The sequence below is a fragment of the Cryptococcus depauperatus genome, chromosome 5 (genome assembly GCF_001720195.1).
Source record: "Cryptococcus depauperatus CBS 7841 chromosome 5, complete sequence".
Classification (NCBI taxonomy): domain Eukaryota; kingdom Fungi; phylum Basidiomycota; class Tremellomycetes; order Tremellales; family Cryptococcaceae; genus Cryptococcus; species Cryptococcus depauperatus.
Window position 1 is genome coordinate 885,253 of NC_089472.1, and position 19,840 is coordinate 905,092.

The following is a 19,840-nucleotide window of genomic DNA, read 5'->3' on the forward strand; positions in this document are numbered from 1 at the left end:
GAACTTAACTAACTCTTAACTATCACTTTCATCGGGCCGATTCTGTGACGTCTTTGGGAGAATCTCATCTTTTTATTATTACATTGATTTGGGCTTCAATTATAATTATCATTATTATCTGCTTTTACAGTGATAATGGCTCTCTACAGTAAGTCTTTTTGGCCAGGCTTTGCTAACAAGTCACAGCGCCACAAGAGAAAGCTTACTATGACCAGCTGTTCAGCCACGTAGACAAGGACAGCACAGGTATTCTCCCAGGTCAAGACGCTTATCCATTTCTTACTTCTTCTAACCTTTCAACTGATATACTTGGCCAAATCTGGGCGCTGGCAGACCCAGAAAATAATGGATTTCTCACCAAAGATGGATGGTACAAGGCAGCCAGGATAATTGGCTGGATGCAAAAGGGCGGCGTCACTGCTGTTGAAGAGTCGTTGGTTAGCAAGAGTGGGTTATGTCAACCCATTGCACGATAGAATGCTGACCAGTGTGAAGATGGGCCGTATCCTGCGTTTAGTGAAGGGCCAAAACCCCCGCCTCAAGCACCTCTCTCTGCTCAACTGACTGGCCAACGCCCTATATCAGCCAACAATACTGGCTCAGGGCTTCCTCCGCTCACACACGCCGATAGAGCCAAGTTTACAAGGCTCTTTGCTGGAGCTGGACCTGTAAATGGTCTTGTGTCTGGTGATCGGGCCCGAGATATATTTGTCAAAAGTGGTCTGTCTTATGAAAAACTTGGACAGATTTGGTACGTGCTTTCCTTTGCTGCCCATGTAATAACTGAGAATCATTTAGGAATCTCTCAGACACGCACGATAGAGGATCACTTGACTTGACAGATTTCATCATTGGTATGCATCTCATCCAATCATGCATGACCAACTCCTCACTCAACCTTCCTGCCATCTTACCACCTGGCCTATATCAAGTGGCTTCCGGTGGGCGTACTGGACCCACTAGTCCTATTGCTGCTCAAAATACTGGCGCCGGCAGCCCTATCCGGCCACAATATACTGGTAGCATAGGCCCTTTGCAAGCTCAGGGCACCGGCGGCAGTTCGCGTGGTACTCCTGTACTTCCCACAAGGCAATTTACTGGAGCATCTTTGAGTAATCAGCACCAACCTTGGGACGTGACACCTCAGGCCAAAGCCTCGAGCGATCAGTTCTTCTCACAGCTCGATCCACAAGGCAAGGGAGTGATTGAGGGCGATGTGGCAGTCCCTTTTATGCTGCAGAGTCAGTTGGATGAGGGCGTTCTGGCGAATATCTGGTGCGCATAAGTAACATCGTCAATCCAGACATACGCTTATGCAATACACAGGGATCTTGCCGACATTCGCAAAGAAGGCAACCTTACCAGAGATGAATTTGCTGTAGCGATGCACTTGATCAATCAGAAGCTTGCTGGGCAGGACCCCCCTTCCAGTCTCCCTATCTCCCTTGTTCCTCCCTCTTTAAGAGAAGACTTTGCAGGCAAACAAGAGGTTATCGCTTCACCTGCTCCGCCAGGTGTTAGCAGGGATCTATTTGACTTGTTTGCTGATGAAGCACCTGTATCTGCTTCCGACACTGCATTCCCAACATCAGCTGCTTCTGTAACTAAACAAACTGAACCTCCCGTGCTCCCAGCGAGGAACAATGGGCAGCTTCAGACTTCATTCCTTCCTCAGCCGCCTCCGCCACCTGCTCGACGTCAGGCCTCAGGTTTTGCCACTCAGGTGCTATCCCCTCACTCTACTGGGACTGGGAAGCTTTCCCAGCCACCCTCAGATTTTGGAACCGTTTTCAATTCGTCTTCAGCTCATACATTCAAAGGCAAGGATTTAATGAGCGATGAGGAAGCTCAGGGCAATGTCAAAAGTGTGCCAGACCATTCTGCAGAGTATGGCAACAAGCAAAATCATTTCGCTCAAACATCCAAAGCTGTCGAGGACTTAACCAAGCAGCATTCTGAACTCAACGCACAAGAAAAAGACTCAAAAGCTCAGCTCGAAGAGCTCGAAGAAAAGTTGAAAATTGCAAGAGAGAGACATCAGACTGAGCTCCGTGCTGTTGCAGAGTTTCGTATTCGAGTCGGCGAACAGCAAGCAAAAATCAAATCTCTGAATACAGATCTCATCACCACCTCTTCGGATTTGTCAGCTTTGAGATCAGAAAAGACCGAGTTGGAACAAATCCTTTTGACTTCTAAAGAGGAAATCCGAAGCCTTCAAAAACAAATGAAGGATGTGGAAGACGAAAAATCAGGGTTGAGGATTGTTCTTGAGCGACTTAGAAAAGAAGCAAGACAGCAAAAAGGTTTAGTGACAATTGCAAAGAAGCAATTACAGACAGCAGAAATCAGTCGAAACGGTGTTCAAACAGAGGTTAAAGCTGTACAAGGAGAGATAGAAGAGGATAAAGCTTTTCTTGAGAGAGGAAACGGAATCCACGTCCCTGCGGAAACTGTCTCTCCCGACAAGAACATTACTCCTCAACCTACCGGAGCATTTTCTCCTGCAAGACTTGCTACTGCTACCTCTGTGCCCTTACCAGGAACACCCCATGCTCTTAGTCCTACCCCAACTGCAGTCTCGCAAAGGTCAAATAACCCGTTTGACAAGTTCCTTGGTCAAGCTTCAGTAAATCAGTCCTCAGCCCAAACTCCTGCATTAAGTTCTACCCCCCTGTCTGAAAGAGAGAAAGGCCAATCACCAATTAACGCTGCTCTGACTAGCGTTGGTGCTGCTGCTACAGGTGCTGCAGGGCTTGTTGCAGCCGGAGTTACAGGTTTATATGAAACGGCCAAGCAGGCAGTCACCAACGAACCAGAGCACGACCCTCATCTAGACATTCATAGCGCTGCTTCTGCCACCCCTGCTGCTTCTTCTGAGAACAAAACTTCAATGATAAGTGATGCGGAAACGGAAGACGCCATTAGACGTGTTACGCCTGCTGAAAGAAGCCTTCGAGAGGCAGAGGAGGCGGCAGAGAAGGCTATACAAAAGGAATTGGGATTTCCTAAAGAAGAAAAGGAGATTGATCCTTTTGGTGCGACGACTCAAAAAAATGTTGATCCATTTGGAATGCCTAGCAGCTTCAATGGAGAGGCTGAGACGGACCCGTTCGGTGCCTCTTTAAGAACGTCTGTTGTGGAGAAGCAAACAACCTTTGATGATTTTGACGATGGGTTTGGGGACTCGTTCGGACAGTTGTCGGCTGGTAAGACGGTCTACGAAGCACCAAACCACACCAACAAAACAGCAGATTTCGACTCGGCTTTTGCAGAATTTGACGAAACCTCTGCTCGAACGGCGTCTGCTTCCGCCGAAGAAGCTGGTGCTGGGGTAGAAAGCAACCAATCGGTCCCTGCAGCTTCTAGAGACACTTTATTAGGCATCCCTAAATCTGAATTTCCCCAACTTGACCGACCTAATGCCGAGAGGTCCGTCTCTACTCAAGCTGTTGCATCTGATAGTGTACCCCCTTCGCCTGTGGCCGATATTGCTACCGCATACCATCACCCTTCCGAAAGGAGTACTGTAGACGAAACGCCTCTGTTAGCCAGTGAAATATCCACGCCTGGTCTTGCTGGTATTGGTGCAGGAAATGCAACTATTGGCGCTTTTGAAGGAGGTGTTCTGGCTAAAAACCTCAAGCAAGACGAGGAGCAGGAGACAGAGAGTTCTGATGGCGATGAAGGACCAGAGGATTTAGAGGGACCCAAGAGAGACTATAACAAGTCACCTCATCCTTCTTCAGCCGCTGAGAATGAGACTTTAGATTCTGCTCATCAAAAGCAAAGCCATGGCTCAGTTCCAGCTCTAGAACCGTTCGGTGTTATGCCTCAAGAAGATACAGCCGCAAAGAGTCGTCGTTCTGCCCCACCTCCTCCTGCTACCCGAGAGATCTTGTCCGCTGCAGCTGAGTCACCTTCAAACATACCTACAGCAGCTGTGCTGTCTTCTCCTACTACCGGACATACACTTGAGGGATCGCCGATCATTGCTCAGACAAAAGATAAGGCCGCTGGGGGTCAGCTTGATCTATTCGGTACACCCGTTGCTGGCAGCACAATGAATGTTCCAGCTCAAACAGGAGCTACCTCTGCTTTTGCTGTTGGAAGCCAGCAGCCCAAGTCTGCATCGTTTGATGAAGATGACTTTGATTTTTCCGACCTACCTCCTGCTCAGGTCGACGCTAATGCTGGCATGTCTCATCTTGCTTCATCCAATCCACTAGAAACAGGTTTCGATGACGAATTTGCCTCGTTTGACAACGAATTTGAGAATCCTGCTGAAGGTGGCAAATCAGAGATCTCAAGCGAAAATAAGTCTTTTGAGATGGTGAGCCCTCATCTTCAGCCGTCTAATCAGCAAACACAAGGCGGCGTTGAGAAGAGCGGAGGCGAGGGCTTATATGATGAATGGGGCTTAGGACCTAAAGAGGGCAGCAAAGGGCTGAGTCTGAACGACCAAAACCGGGACGGAAAGGAGAAACAAGAAGGGCTTGGATTTGATGATGCTTTTGGAGGGGATTTTGAGCCTTCATCGTAAGCTGAATTTGATTCTTGACTTTTGAGAAAATGCATAAGACCTGATTTTTGTCTTAGCTCAACACCGGTCCAGACAAACCCACAACAGCAGGGGTATGCTCCACCTCCTGGGCCGCCACCTTCCAAAAAAAATCTTCAACCTGCTGTACCCGAGAAAAAACCCAGTGAAGCACAGAAAGATGATATTGAGCACGTAAAAAAGGTTGGTTATACTTGCCCCAACAATTTCGGAAACTAATGGAAATACTGTAGCTTTGTGCGATGGGATTCTCTCGAGGCCTTGTTGTGGAGGCATTGGCCGCAAACGGATACGATTTTCAGAAGACTTTGAACGTGCTGCTGTCATAGATAGTACGATGGCCGCTAACTGACAGCTCAAAAACTAATAGTTGTCGAAAATGGGTGTCTTAGCCATAAGAGAACAAGACGAAACTCGTTGAAACTAATACGATTTGTGAATAATAAAACACAAATGCAATATGTCTAACTGTTGTTTCGTTTTTATTTGAGTACATGCTCAGTATGTAATGGAGGAGAGCAAAAGCGATCATTTAAAACTCTTTGTGTGCTGTTTCATCGTATCTTGTGATTAAAGTGTTTAGTCCTTAGTGACGGACTTTGCTGAATATTGGCAAAGAAACCTAAAGTTTCTCTTTTTTGGAGAATTGTCAAGAATATGACCTGGTTTACATGTATAGAATATATGTGAGAGAGTATATAAAAACGATAATAAAGGTTTCTCAAAGATAAGATTACAGGATAAATAATTAGGCGTGCTAATCATCCGCATGCCTATCCGCTTCATATCCCGCGCCTATCTACCACTCATTTTTCAACAAAAATCGATATTTCAGTCTTGCGTCATCATTTATTTTTGAATCAACAATCTGATCCCGTCTTTGATTTTCATCATTGGTTATCTCAAAGTACTGCAATATTATTCTCAGTTCAATATATTACTCCATTCTCACCTGAAAGCAAGATGGACTCTGGGGACAATCAAGAAGTCACTCCACTTCCCGAGTTTGACGAAGCCAAATTCAAACCTCCTCAATGGGCTACCACTCTGGATTCGCTTTGGGCAAATAACGGAGAATCGTCCAGCGCTGGAGAATCGGATAACGCACGGGGCACAGAGAGATCAGAAGAGAGCGATGGAGAAAGTGTATACGAAGATGCTCTATCCTCATTTGACCCAGAAGAATTGATGTTTTCCATGTTCACCACTATTGAACTCAAAGTGTGCCTCTGACTCAATCTCATTACCATACTCATGAATGTTGTTAGGAGCTGTTATCCAGAGCAATCAACCATAAAAACCTTGGTAATACGCACTACACTTCCAAGCCGCCACAGTATAACAAGGCTATAGAATGTTATAAACTTGCTCTTGACCATCTCCCTGCCTTTCCTAAAGTGGATGACGACAAGGACGATAAGAATGGCGAAGAGCTCCAAAGTAAGGAAAATGACAATGAAGGATTGACGAGCAAGAGAAAAGACAAGGGAAAACCTCCTCGACCTCCCATATCTAGCGGGATACAGGAGTTGACCGAGGAAGAAGCCGAAGCAATCAATGAAGTTGAAGAAGAGGAAAAGAACAAAACTCCTGAACAAAAAGAAAGGGAAGAAGTGAAACAAGAGATTGAAGATGCAACCAAAGCGTGCTATGGCAATCTTGCGGCTTGTTATATCTCTTTGGTATGTGTTGAATGATAATCAAGGAATATTATGGCTACTAATCTCATCTCGTAGAAAGATGATGATAAAGCCATTGCCGCTTGCAATGATGGCAAGTCTAAATCCTCTGTACATTGATATCATACTGATTGTGAAGTAGCGCTCAAGATAGACCCTCATTATACTAAAGCTCTTCATCGACGAGCTTCGGTGAATGAACGTCGAGGAAACCACGCTGCTTTGACGTCCGCTCTGGCAGGCAAGTGGTTACTTTTGTTTGTATAAATGGCCGCTAGCTGATATCAACTAGATTATGAACTTCTCAGAACTCTTCTCCCCCCTTCTTCCCCTTTAATTCCCTCCATTAATCGTTCTCTCAGTACACTTCCTCCCAGAATCAAAGTTGAGGAGAAAAAGCAGTACGATGAGATGATGGGAAAGTTGAAGGAGCTCGGCAATTCCTTGCTAGGTAACTTTGGGTTATCGACTGACAATTTCAAATTTGAGCAGCAGCCTGGAGGGGGATATACGATGAATTTCAGCCAATAACAGAGGTGTGAACATCTAAAACATAATGCATCATGTGATATACTCTAATGCTTATACCCAAAGATCTCTCATCGTCGATCTCCACCATAAAACCAACTCCCAACACCATACCTGACACCAAACGCGACAACACTACCTAGTGTTTGGACTAACCCTACCAGGAGGCATAAAGTCTGCTCGCTTACAGGACCAACACGCACGAGAAGAAAGTTGATAAGCGTAAGGTTGGTGCTTGAGGTTATCTGGCCCGAGGAGGACTTTTCTAATCGGACAAGGCCAAGAAGGGAAAAGAGTTTGAGAATAACAGTGGTTTTCTTAGGGGGTGCAGTGTCAAACAAAACTTTTGAAGGGTACACTAACCCAGTTTCTTCTTGAAAACTACACAAGTTTAGTTGTACATTTCAATTTGTGACACTCACGCCGGCAGACGATGTCGGGGGCAATCCACCAGCCGAAACAGTTGAGGGCAAGATAAGATGAAATTGAATATTTGAGGAATGAAAAACAAAATCAAAGTCTTTGAGAAATGGCCTTGGATAGCGACGGCTGAAAAGGCCATGCCGGTAAAATAGCAAAACGTATCGCCCGGGAAAGCTTTTGCAGGGTACCTACAGCCGTGAGATGGATCGAAAAATGCCAAACACATACCAATTGTGCCAGAGAAAACCGGCGCAGACACCAACGAGTGGAAGCATAAAATACAGACTCATCAAATGACGGTCCACAACCTCACCCATTGCCCATTCCAGAACGCGCCCACTTTCAGCATCGCCGACACCGAGCCATCGAAGCAACTTCACCGGCCATATAGGAAGGAAGAGCAAGTCATTGAAAATGACGGAAAGACCAATGATGAGTGCTTGAGTAACCTCAACGCCGTTGATGCCAGCGAGAATATTGATGGAATTGGTCGTGAATGTTGGAAGGAGGACGAGGTATAGGTAGTATATCGGACCTGGCTCGTTCGTAAGACGCTAGACAGACGATGATAGACCTACCAAGATCAACGACCGTATCCACCCAGCGACCGAAACCAAGTTTGGTGGCCCAGTAGACAGCGCTCTTGGGCAACACCACGCTGGTCAACCCTCCCACACTATAGTACACCAACAGGGTCGGCACGGCTGCTACAATCGGAATGGGAAGCTTATGCCTCCACCGAATATCAAACAGGTCATCGATAAACCCCAAGAGCATAGCCGTAAACAGCGACAGTAGAGAGGAAAGATACAGCGTGAGCTGCCAGGGTCAATGAAATCTACCTTGAAAACGTATACTCACTTCTCTTTGAGGAAAAACGTCTACCACTCCATTCTCAAAGAGATGAGAAAATGGAAAAGGGATAAACAACATCATGAGAACTAGATAAAGACTGGCACATGGTAATCCGAGGCATTCTGGTCTAACTGGGTGAGTTTGAATACATGTTTACAATAAGAAACCTACATCCATGGGCCGCCAGATGGCTTCAGCAAATCTTTTCCTCGCAAGCCTTTCTCCACAAACGCTGCGCTGACGTTAGGCACGCACCAGACTGCTCCCACAAACGCCAGTAGCGAGAATCCGACGCTGGCCTGGAGGGCGGGGAACGCCGACTGGTGGAGGGGTAGAGTGCCATGTGGCAGAATGAGAGGAGCCAATGGGTTAAGTATCAGTGTCACGGAGACGGGCAAAAGTGCTGACGTCAGGAGAATGGGCGGCGGATGGCCATACGTCATTATTAACTATGGAAAGTTGAAAGAAAGAAAGAAAGACAAAAAGAATGAGGGATGGAAGCAATTATCCCAGGCACGATAGAAAAGCGGCGAAATCCGCATGGTCAATAAAGTTGAGGGCGTACCGAGCTCGGTAGGATCGGCGCGTCGGCGTGATGGCCGAACGAGTCAATGCTCTCTCCACAGAATGTTGCGCGAGACGCGCATCATTGGCAAAAAGTCGACATCCTTTCGACGATCCGTCGCAACATCAAAGGCACGCCCTTGTGTCGATCACATTGCAGCTCGGTTTTCGGATGGCCGACAGCTTTTTCCGAAGACCTATTAAAGCAGCATGCTGTCTAGCGCCAGCCCAGACAGATTTCCACGATGGGCTCCAGCAATATCATTTTTGTCGGCGTAGGTGGATTCGGTTTGTGCTGTTCACCACTGACCAGAGCAGTCTGACGCAGAAAATGGACGCCAATTCCACGTTCGGGTCCCTCGGGATGCCAATACGGACGACCTTGTGGATGCGATAGCTGTATGGCGTGCTGCCAAAGGGAATGGTTATAGGCTGACGATTTGTAGTTTCACGAAAAGATGCCTCCAGAATGCTTTCATTTGACGCACCTGTCAAGATCCCTTCCTCGAGCTACCCTCTTATCGGCCCTATCTATCCATGCGTTCTCCACAGTCCACCTTTACCTGATTGACGACATGCGTCGCCGTGATGTGTTGAAAAAGGCCCAGCATAGAAGTGACAGGGAGGCGAGAAGGTATGTGGGACGGGACGGCACAGAACGGCTACGGCGTCGGGGTCAGTCAAAGCCATATCAATATGACGACAATGTGCCGGGATACGAAAAGTTGCGCATGGTAGCTGGCGAGGTATACCAACCCTATCCTGTCCACCTATCATCCTCTTTCGCCGACACGCCCTCGCCGACTCCGTCCGCTCCTTCCACCATGACTCCTGCCCTAACGCCTAGGCTGACTCCCACGCCAACAATGGCACCCGCTCCTTGGCCAAAGCGAGAGCGCAGGAAGAATAACAGTCGAGATTTGTTTACATCCACTCCGCTGATTCATTCGCCAACATCTCTCAACTTTCCGCTCACTCCCGAGTCAATCAAGTTGCATCTGAAACGATCTAGCGGAGACATGGAACGCTATAGAAAAGATGACAAGAGTGTGTACATTGTGGAAGAAGATTTGCCCCAAGTGCAGCCAGGACGGATAGTGATTGAAAAACAAACCGGCTGTATAGATTTGGCCAAGATGTATGAGGGTTGTGGAAACTATAGCTATGGTCAAGAATTACTGGGAAGAAGGTGCTGGTACGGAGCGTGTTACTAATCTTGTGTCATTATTCCATTGTACTTGGATCTGTTATACATGTAGCCTTTTTACTGTTTATTTTAATTTGTATAGGATAGACGACTTGACGAGCATGCAATTGCAGCAACTGCCATGACTCGAGTGATGACTGCAAGTCATTTTCCTATACCATTCCAAGAGAAGCAAGTGGCAAGCTTGCATTGGGTACACCACTGCCCATGTATGTCATTCCTCAACACATTGGAAAGATGCTTGCAACGCATTATTTACAACTGGCCCATGCATCTTTTCTTTCTCCAAAATGTTTGCAGTATCCGCCTTCCATTTCTGTTCTGCGGAGAACCAGCCTCAGTTGATGTGTGCCTGTCCGATTAGAAGAACAAATGATGTTGAGCTCTGTCCCGGATCAAACAGTGCAGAAGGGGGATCATTCTCTCTGCACTAAAGCCATCCGGCCGGTAGAAACGGCCAACGAGTGTCTGGAGAGGCTCGGAATGATCGTAAAGACAACAAAGTTGAGTTTCCATCTGATGCCACTATGCTGGCTTTGTTACTCGTCAACCAAGACTTTGTTGTTGTACGGTGTGTCGGCCGTAATCACAAAACTGCCATATGGATGTAAAGTGGAGCTAATGCCGATGAGAACACCAAGGGCGGTATATCAGAGGCTTAACCCACGCCTTTCCTTCGTTGTCTTTGAGAGGCTGAGCGAGGAGGTCGTCCATCACGACTTATTGTGGCTTTTGACAACATGGCCGAAATGACCCAGGGCGCACAGCAGCCACGTCGTATGATGGTGAATACAAACGTGATGCTCCTAATGCAGACAGGACAGCATGGTCTAAAGTTGACGCCAGCATGGATAAAGTATGCAGCATTGTGTATGAATATTCCTGGCAAGTACATAACTTTGTCAGCTATAGGATTCCAAATCAATGGTATCTAGAGATACGTACCATGCTTGTGAGACTGAATTCATCCTTGGTAATCCACCATTGGAGCGTTATAAGGTTTTTAGGCATGAATGAAACTAATTGCAATCGCATGTATTTTACTTTTCTTTCATTAGAATCACCTGAGATTAGGGTTAGTTTGTATACAAAAGGTTTTTTTCTAATGGTCTTTTGGTTGAGAAAATGTCTCGGGAAATTATAAAGTAATATCTGAGAAACATATGTTTTGTTTGGATCGGTTACAATCATCAATTTTCTAATTGTCACCAGTCAATCTCTATAACGTATACTGATTTGCGTATCAAATTCTTCCATGATTAGATTTTCTAGCATTAGAAACCCCACAAACGTTTACCCTGATTAGCGTTGTCCAGCATTCTATAAGCGATTTTGCCTAGCCCTTTTACCGAGTCTGTTGCAATAACGTATAAGACACACCATACGGAAGCGTAAAACATTTTCTAATTTCTATTGTCGTCCGCTTTCCCAGTTTTATTGGTTGTATCTATCACAGGAACAAGCACCTTTGAACCATCCGTTTTGTCTGTGAAGGTACCAGCTGCTGTATTAGTTTGGTGTTTCTCTAATTAAAAGTCATCTCGATATGGCTGGAGAGTTGTGTCTTTTGCTTGAGGCGACTAGAAGCCGGAACGAGTAATGGCAGATATTGCATGGTTGTGGTTGGTAAAGCAAATCTTGCAAAAATATCGTGTCTAAAGCATGCTGGTTGGCTTCCACAAGTTCACAGCAAGCAAGAAAGCCTAATGCGTTTCCTGTCCGCAAAAGACTTGGGGTTCTTTGTATTTTAAACGTATAAATACAAAATATTATAAAACCACTTAATCGCGCTTGAACCATTAAGAAGACAATTGCAAAGACAAAACGCTTTCATTAGAAGCTACCAAAAGAGGCTCAGCACCATATCTACCACGTCACCTTTTTGCGACTGAAGAGACTTGTCGACGTCATTGACCACGAAATAGCTCTCACGTGGCTTCCATTTGATCCCGTTCTCCATTAGGCGCAGTATGATGTCTTTGGCTTGCCAATGAAATTCTGCGTGAATACTTCGCGCCGTGTCAAAATCTTGAGTTTCCACAACGTTCTATGCGAAGTTCGAATTTTTCTACTAGCCACGCGGAAGCAACGCGTCGAGAATAGATATAAAAAGTCCACGTCAGTATTTCGACACGAGAGAGCATCTGGCGATTGTTTCAGGGATGCTGTTGTCAAAAAGCAAGGAGAGTTTTCCTGTTTGGGGAATTTTCGCCAGACAGTGTGAAAATTGTGGGTGAGGAGGACAGGCGCGTCGAATTAAATTCTTTCATCTCTTTCATCTTTACAATTTTACTTTTCAATCGATTTTTCCACTTGTCGTCTTGCGCAACCATCTTTTATCGCGGATTTGCCGCGTGTCTTGCTGCACACGTCAATCAGTCCCATCGCTCGTCAACCAGACGCGTTTCCGTACGTCGCGTCTATCGCGTCAGTCTCACTCCCTACGCCCAGCATCAAATCGACGCGTCAGGCTACCAAGGCTACCGCCAAAAGTACGCTGTCACGTGCTAGAGGGCTCTCTGAAAGTCTCAACCGTTTTCGACTCGCCAGATACAAGTATTCTCTCTTTGTCTCTCGACATTTGCCACTCTTTTTCACCATGACACGTCCCACAAGCTCAGAGAGCCAGCCGTTGACCTCCACACAGCCCCTACAGCAGGGCGAGATGTGAGTGGAGCGTATGAGACGTGAATTGTACTGATATTAGTAGGATGTCTGACAGCACATACATGGCTGCGCCAGCACCAACCGCTTACCCACCCCAAATGTATTATACCGATCCCTACGCGTCTTATCAGCACTTTGCGCCAGGCCACATGATTACGCCGTATGCTGGACATCAGGCTGCCCATGGGCGAGTTGCCATGCCAATTCACGCTGGGATGCACAGATCTCCAGAAGAGTATGACCTTGCGCATTTTCTTCCAGAAGATGAGGCAGCGCCATATCTCCATGTGCCGGCTGAGATGAGTGCGTACTCGCATCCAATTCCCCCCAACGAACAAGTGGCGGTGGATCAACAGCTTCAACGCAGCAACTCGATGCCTTTGATGACTGGCTTTGCTCCTCAGCGACCGAATCGCCCACAGAGACCAAGACTTCAGACAAGTCAGTCAGTGATTGCCCAGCCACGTCCTGCCATCCAAACCCAGATTCAGAGGCCGGGGATGACACGTCATGCATCTTTACGCGCTTCGTCACGTTCAGGAAGCCCTTTTGTCGCGGGCGACGTGTTTGATCACGTATCGGAACATGAGGAGTCGTCAGTCTTTCAATCAGTTCCCGCTCAGGATTCAGCTTGGGACTTGTCTGCGTTTGATACGAATGTGAGCTAGGTTGTGATCACGTGACTTGCGCTGACTCTAGCATAGTATGGCAATGGACAAGGCATTTCTCCAGCGCGCGCCCTTGGTCCTGCACCCAATCACCCTCAGCGTTTTTCGCCTGGTGGCCCCAACGAAGACTTGATGATCACCCCTCAAACTAACAAGATTGCGTACTCGGACCGCGTTCCTTCTTCTGCGGCCTCAACTGCCCGATCCACTTCGTCCAACTATTCTTCTGTGCCTAGAAAGCGATCAAGCTTTGACAGCAGTGACGACGAGAATGATGGACAAGGCCACAGACCATTGCCTTTGCGCACAATCAAGACGCGCACAGTCGAAAACAAGTCACCACCACCACCTCCTCTTGCCCTTTCTAAAATTCCAGCCAAGTCGGCAGCAGTTCGAACCAGTGCTAAACTGACCAAAGTTGCAGAGGATCCTGGCGTGGAGGGCGTGCCGCCTGGGCCCCGATCTCTTGAACGTCCAGGCCCTTCTTTTGCGTGCATTATTGGTCAAGCCATTCTGTCATGCAAGGCTGGGGGTCTTTCTTTGGAGCACATCTACCGATACGTCGAGACTGCTTATCCATTCTTTAAATCTGGCGATAATGCTTGGCGAAACTCAGTCAGGCACAATCTTTCCATACACAAGATGTTTGAGACAGTTCCTAGGACTGAGAAGTTTCCTCCTGGAAAAGGTGGTATCTGGATTATTCATGATGATGAAAAGTGTCACTGGCCGGCTCCGGACAAGTTTATCAAGAACTTTCCGCCAGGACATCCACACCACGAGGTTTGTCGGCAGACTTTGCATGAGAGACAAAAGGAGAAGGAAGCTATGGAGAAGGCCGCTAGAGAGGGAAAGATCTATGTACCTAAAAAGGGAAAGAAGAGAAGAAAGGTATTGATGAAGGAGGAAGCCGAAGTTCTCAGTGTTGTCAAACAGGCAGCAAAGTCTGTCTTGACACAAGCCCAATCTGATCTACAGAAGAAACCTAAAGAAAAATCGTCAGAATCGATCCAGGAGCCATCTGAGGATGAAATGTTTGTTTCATTGGAAGAAATGGAATATCACGAGCCCACGAGTGAGGAGTCTGTCAACAAGGAAAACGACATGTGGGCGATTCCTCCACCCCTCAGTGACTTGAAGGGAAAACGAAAACAAATGGAAGCAGATGAAAGTCTCTTTTTGACCTCCAAACGCGTCCGTCTTGCTGAGCCCCTTGCACCCATCAACTCTTTCCCTCAAGAAGCCGTCGCTGGTCGGATTGAAACATTAGATGCTTCCTTCATCACACCCGAAAGAGAAAGACCAATTCCGAATGGGAAACATGTGTTATCAAGCACAGGTGACTTCAAAACTCCTGCATTGGTCCAGACATCTTCATCACCAGGCTCGCCTCCTATGCCCTCCACCGTCGCCCGCTCTACTCATCATCCCAGTGCGCTCCAACAAGCATGGACTCACGATGATATGTCTGAAACTCCACACCGTGATTCTTCTCCTGCTCGACCAATGTTAGATGCGGCGTTTGACTTTAAACCCAAACCTCTTCGCACGAGACCAATTCCTCAAGAGGATGACTTTTTACCTACTCCCACCATCACATCTCCTCCTCATCGTGGACCACCTAAAACACCCGTAACGCGCTCCTCAGCGGCTGCAGACAGGAACCAAACTCCAAAATTACATCGAAAAACGCCAAATATGACAACTGTTACTCCTGTAGTCTTTCGTGGTTCCCCTGGGTTACCACCACCAACTGCAAGCGCATTACTCTCAACACCCATGTGGGAGATTGGAGGTTGTCTTGATAGACTAAAAGATCACTTTGGGTCCCCGACCAATACACACCATATCCGATCGCCGGCACCCCCGACAAGTCCGACGCGTTATGCAATGATGTTGCTAGAAGGAGGATCACCGAGAAAGGGAAGAAGCTTAAGCTGATAGGCTGGTCCATCAGTGTTTTCAAATGACAGAAGTAAGGCAGAGCAGCCAGGCCAATTGGGGGTCATCTTGACACATTTTCTTTTCTCTTATTCTCGTTGACGTTTATCATGTTCTCAATGTCTGAATGTTACCATATCAATACCCTTCTATCAACATCACATTTGTAGCCTAGCGTGAACACTTGGTCAGTACGTCATATTCAGTTTTTTTTTCTCCTTTTTTCAACAGTAATTCGTTTTGCGTCAGTATAGCTTATATATCGGATTGATAGTCAGTGTTGTTGATTTAAAGACTGCCACACACGGCCCCTATGCATAAAGAGTCTTATGTGACACCAGTTGGTTAACTAGTATAGTAATGAAAGGTTACAAATGCATACAAGTTGCGATTCTATAATGACGCTTTGATGAACCCTTCCAAACCCCCATTGACCCATAATTCTTGGACGCTTTTCCCAATTTTGGCCGCTTGGTAAGTCTTTTCTCCCTCTTCGCCTATTGTCACGGTGACCAGACCTCTCTGACTGTCGACCTTTATTCTCCACCCATCAGGAACAACTGTCAATTTTCCATTCTTCCCTCCTTGCCCTCGTACACCGTCTTTCGCGAATTGCTCCGTCATATCCTTAATGAGTGATGGACACTCAATAAGGATGAGACCGTTGTTGATAGCGTTTCGCTTGTAGATATCCCCGAAAGAACCACAGATGACCAGGGGAATACCAGCGTTCTTTATAGCAGTGGCAGCTTGTTCCCGAGACGAACCAGTACCAAAGTTGTAACCAGAAAGGAGAATAAGACCTGATTGAGTGGAAGTTGATGTTGATAAGGGAATAGTGGTACGTAGCTTGGCGGCAATACCAGCGAAAGCAGGGTCATAATTTTCTTCACATTGAGAATCAGCAGGGGAACGTAACTACGTAAGAGAACATACCCATAACAACTTCCGCTTGTTTTTCTGGAGTGATATCATCTTGATAAGTGTACTTTCCAGGATACATTCCATCTGTGGTCAGATTGTCTTGAGGAGCGAAAAGCACAGGACCTTCAAAGTAGGCAGGGAAACCATCGAATAAAGGCTCTAGTGATGAAGCAACTTCAGCAGTTTTCTCCTCAATAACAGTAGCTTCCTCAATGATGGAGAACTTTGGTTCCCTGTATTGAAGTTGACTGACAGATTCGGGACCACAAATGACACCTTTTGCGGCAGATGCAGCTACAACAGCAGGGGAAGCAAGGTAAGCAAGGGCATCTGGACTACCCATTCGACCTTTATAATTTCTATTTGTAGCACTGATACCAACTTCACCCTGTTTGAGAAGGCCAACACCAAGACCAATGCATGGGCCACACCCAGCTGGAAGGGTCTTTGCACCAGCGTTGACAAGAACTTGCCAATCTCCAGCAGCTTCAGCGTCCTCTTGTACTCGACTAGAGGCCGCTGCAATATAAAACTCAACACCTGGAGCCACCTTTTTCCCTCTCAAGACATCAGCTGCAGCAGCAATGTCGGATGCACGGGAATTAGTACAGGAAACGAGGTATGCCTTGTTAATTGAAATTGGTGGATCAAGAAGTTGGGGAAGAGCAGTAGTGACTTTAACAGAATTAGGGCCGGAGACATAAGGGACAAGAGTTGATAGATCAAGCGAGAGACGAGATGCATAATGTGCACCAAGATCTGCAACGACTCTATTAGACATGGCGTCTTCGAGACGGGGATAATTCAAGCGGGGATGTATAGAGGTATTGGCGGTTGAAGGAATGACGGGGTTGGCGAATTTCCTCAGTTCAGCTTGTTGGATGATTTTTCTATACCATTGGTCAAGATTGTCATCCACAGGAAATACGCCAGCTACAGCGCCCCATTCTGTGGTCATATTGGCGATAGTGAGACGCTCGTCAATAGACAAATGCTTGATACCTGATCCAGTGAACTCGATGGCAGCGTTGAGCACTTCGTCATTGTTGAAGAGGCCAGCAAGGGCAACAATGATATCTTTGCCAGTCACGCCCGGGTTGGGCTTTTTATCAAGGGAGACAGAAATGATCCGAGGAATCTGCCACCAGAATTTGCCTGTTGCCCATATGCCACTATAGCTTGTTAGCGAATGAGATGATATGATCTCTTACGATTGACTAACGCCGCGTCGGTTCTGACAATAGCTGTGCCCAAACATCCAACCCCACCATAGTGATTTGAATGACTGTCGCTAGCTACCACCATCTTTCCTGGCCAGGCATAGCCTTCTTCCACGATGATTTGGTGGCCGATGCCGCGGCCAGCGGGGTAAAAATCGACGCCATGCTCCTTTGCAAACGCCTCAATCTTCCTGTACTTGTTTTGGTTTGTTGCAGACTGGTTTTGAACATCGTGGTCTAAAGTGAAGACTGGTTGTCTTGGATTGTTGAGCTTGGAGCAAGAAAGTGAGAGGAACTTTGAGATAACTGGGCCAGTATTATCATGGGTCATACTAGAGATATTATCAGCAAAGTTCTTCCTCATCTATCAATGCTTACACATGTTCCGGCTTTATCATCACATAGTCGCCAGCTCGAACTTTGGTTCCCTCTTGCAGACCAACTGCATACTTTTGCACAATTTTTTCAACAAGGGTTTGAGGAACTGCCTGGGTGGTATATCTTCTCAGCCGCACTCGCTGTCCAAGTTGAGAAATTTGAGAAAATGTTCGCATCTTGTCTTTGTTATGTAAGAAAAAAAAAGTAACTTGAAAATTAATATTATAAAAACATTACAACCTCCACCTCACACCAATCACAGCGGTTTCTTTACAATTTTTTAATAACAGTTAAATTTATGAATATACACGACATGGAACATCAAGTCTGTCCACAGGCTTGGTCAAGCTTATCAAAAACTAGTAATCCCTCTACACAAGTGGACACCAATGACTGCTCAATAAAAACAATGGCACTGACAAGTCAATGTGAACCTGGACAAGGTGAAGATGAAGATGAAAATGAAGAGAGGGTAGATTACAAAGTTATCCAGTATTTTGCAGAGTGAGTGGAATCCGCTTCGCTTATACCATAGTCTAAGTATAGTTGAGGAAAATTCAGTATATACCGACTATAGACGGCGCGAATGATGTAGAGTCAAGACCTCAGATTATTATCCCTCGAAGAGGGGAAAAGGACTTTGAGCCTCTTCAAGAAACTGTCAACTTGCAAGAGATGTTGCTAGAAAAGAGTAGACAAGCAATGTTCAATGCTCTCGTTGGTGTTCGCGGTGGGCACAAGTGGGTTTAGTGCACAATATGAGATCTAAACTAATAACATACCTAGCAACTCCATATCACATGCTGTGATCACTCCCACAAAACCCTTTCCCCAGGTACTGGTCATTCATGGTCATCTCTTTGATCAGATGGGCATTACTGTTCGCCCCTATTTATCACCCAAAAGCAAAGGTAAAGGTAAAGCTACTCTTGAACTTTTACCGGAGGAAGCTTTGTATCTCCTGGAGAGAGGTTCTTTGCAGATATGGATCGGGAAAGATGCAAAGACAGAGAAAGAAATGAATGCCGGTGTTGGAGAATGGTGCGAAGAAGAGTATGGCGTAAAAGGGGCTGTTGAGATGAGTGTAATGGAAGGCTATGGTGTTTTTATTGGTCAGGAAGGTTTGACTTGGGAACGCTACCAGGTATATTTGCTCCGAAGACTTTTGGTTCTTGTTTAAAAACTTTGTCTTAGGCATACGCATACCTCAAGCGTTTAGGATACAATATTCAGCGATCTCGACAGTTTATCCCAGAGCATTTCTTAGTGGCACCTGTCAAATTGCATGAGCAGGATTCGCGCCTTCCAGTCTTCCATACGTGGTGGCTAGAAATACCAACGTGGATAGCAACTCTTTCCAATTTCTTAATCCGGGGGATCAAGCAGGCTATTGGGAGTGTTACCAGATTCAGACTTGGTTTGCGATTATCCAGAGATCCGTTTTGTGGGACACTGCTTGAAGGATGTTGTGTGTCAACATATTGTGAGTCTTAGTTAAGTTGTCTTCTTGTTACAATTTAATTTGCCACTTTTAGCATCAATCTTAACACATCTCCGTATCATCCCGGCCGGTCATAGGCAGTATCTTCCCTCGCGAACCTCTCCCACAGCCACAACAGACGTCTATGCGCCTCTCGTCCGTAATCCGTACATCCCATTTTGGCATATTTGGAAACCAATGACATCCTGGTCTAAGCGGAACTGGGATAGAGGTAGTGAGCAGGGCATGAAAGCTCAGAGACCTGATTACTTTGCAGCAGTTGTCCAGTAAGTGTCGCATTCAATGTCATCTTCCCTGACCATTAATGACCTCTGTTCTTTCTTAGGGCTAGGACGACGCCACTCCCCAACATTCATCAATTAGACGAGGTTTATGCGATGTTACCAGATGAGCCTACAGGGCCAATCAAGCGACAAGGTCCACAATATCAGCGCCAACCCAAGCTTCAATCACCAAAAGATCAGAAGCAGTATGAGCAACCAATTAGTTGCTTTCAATATATTCTTGAGCAAGTAGGCTGGACAAGAAAAGTAGCCAAACCTCGGGCTCCTAATATCAATATCGGAGCTCTGCGTAATGGCAGCCGTGGATTTATTGTAGGAGTTAATGACTCTGGAAATAACGCGTGGATACGCTTTGGGAGAACAGGTTTTGAAGAGATGCCAGCAATGTAAAGCCGCATGAATTACATGTCAAGATCATCAAACGAAGAAAGTGATTTATATAC

At 46.3% G+C, this 19,840-nt stretch overlaps 7 protein-coding genes across 7 annotated transcripts; 5 read left to right on the forward strand and 2 right to left on the reverse strand.

Moving 5' to 3' along the window:
- Window positions 1-135: 135 nt before the first annotated feature.
- Window positions 136-4,887, forward strand: L203_104480 (uncharacterized protein; the record flags this gene model as incomplete). The annotated part of the gene is made up of 7 exons (XM_066213864.1): window positions 136-148; window positions 196-447; window positions 496-751; window positions 799-1,275; window positions 1,327-4,536; window positions 4,597-4,741; window positions 4,792-4,887. 7 exons carry the CDS (start codon window positions 136-138, stop codon window positions 4,885-4,887), a joined length of 4,449 nt encoding a protein of 1,482 aa, XP_066069961.1.
- A 634-nt stretch (window positions 4,888-5,521) lies between these two features.
- On the forward strand, window positions 5,522-6,768 carry L203_104481 (uncharacterized protein; the record flags this gene model as incomplete). The annotated part of the gene is made up of 5 exons (XM_066213865.1): window positions 5,522-5,779; window positions 5,827-6,240; window positions 6,295-6,331; window positions 6,380-6,478; window positions 6,530-6,768. The coding sequence occupies 5 exons, from the start codon at window positions 5,522-5,524 to the stop codon at window positions 6,766-6,768; spliced, it is 1,047 nt and encodes a 348-aa protein (XP_066069962.1).
- Window positions 6,769-6,836: 68 nt separating this feature from the next.
- Window positions 6,837-8,486, reverse strand: L203_104482 (uncharacterized protein; the record flags this gene model as incomplete). The annotated part of the gene is made up of 5 exons (XM_066213866.1): window positions 6,837-7,146; window positions 7,417-7,723; window positions 7,767-8,007; window positions 8,050-8,170; window positions 8,215-8,486. The coding sequence occupies 5 exons, from the start codon at window positions 8,484-8,486 to the stop codon at window positions 6,837-6,839; spliced, it is 1,251 nt and encodes a 416-aa protein (XP_066069963.1).
- A 366-nt stretch (window positions 8,487-8,852) lies between these two features.
- L203_104483 (uncharacterized protein) lies at window positions 8,853-9,821 on the forward strand (the record flags this gene model as incomplete). The annotated part of the gene is made up of 3 exons (XM_066213867.1): window positions 8,853-8,882; window positions 8,926-9,006; window positions 9,054-9,821. 3 exons carry the CDS (start codon window positions 8,853-8,855, stop codon window positions 9,819-9,821), a joined length of 879 nt encoding a protein of 292 aa, XP_066069964.1.
- A 2,592-nt stretch (window positions 9,822-12,413) lies between these two features.
- L203_104484 (uncharacterized protein) lies at window positions 12,414-15,090 on the forward strand (the record flags this gene model as incomplete). Its single annotated transcript, XM_066213868.1, has 3 exons — window positions 12,414-12,481; window positions 12,525-13,140; window positions 13,186-15,090. The coding sequence occupies 3 exons, from the start codon at window positions 12,414-12,416 to the stop codon at window positions 15,088-15,090; spliced, it is 2,589 nt and encodes an 862-aa protein (XP_066069965.1).
- A 393-nt stretch (window positions 15,091-15,483) lies between these two features.
- Window positions 15,484-17,788, reverse strand: L203_104485 (homoaconitase, mitochondrial; the record flags this gene model as incomplete). Its single annotated transcript, XM_066213869.1, has 4 exons — window positions 15,484-15,977; window positions 16,027-17,186; window positions 17,237-17,566; window positions 17,613-17,788. The coding sequence occupies 4 exons, from the start codon at window positions 17,786-17,788 to the stop codon at window positions 15,484-15,486; spliced, it is 2,160 nt and encodes a 719-aa protein (XP_066069966.1).
- Window positions 17,789-18,021: 233 nt separating this feature from the next.
- L203_104486 (uncharacterized protein) lies at window positions 18,022-19,787 on the forward strand (the record flags this gene model as incomplete). The annotated part of the gene is made up of 6 exons (XM_066213870.1): window positions 18,022-18,116; window positions 18,164-18,352; window positions 18,399-18,756; window positions 18,807-19,095; window positions 19,148-19,379; window positions 19,439-19,787. 6 exons carry the CDS (start codon window positions 18,022-18,024, stop codon window positions 19,785-19,787), a joined length of 1,512 nt encoding a protein of 503 aa, XP_066069967.1.
- Between the last annotated feature and the right edge of the window lie 53 nt (window positions 19,788-19,840).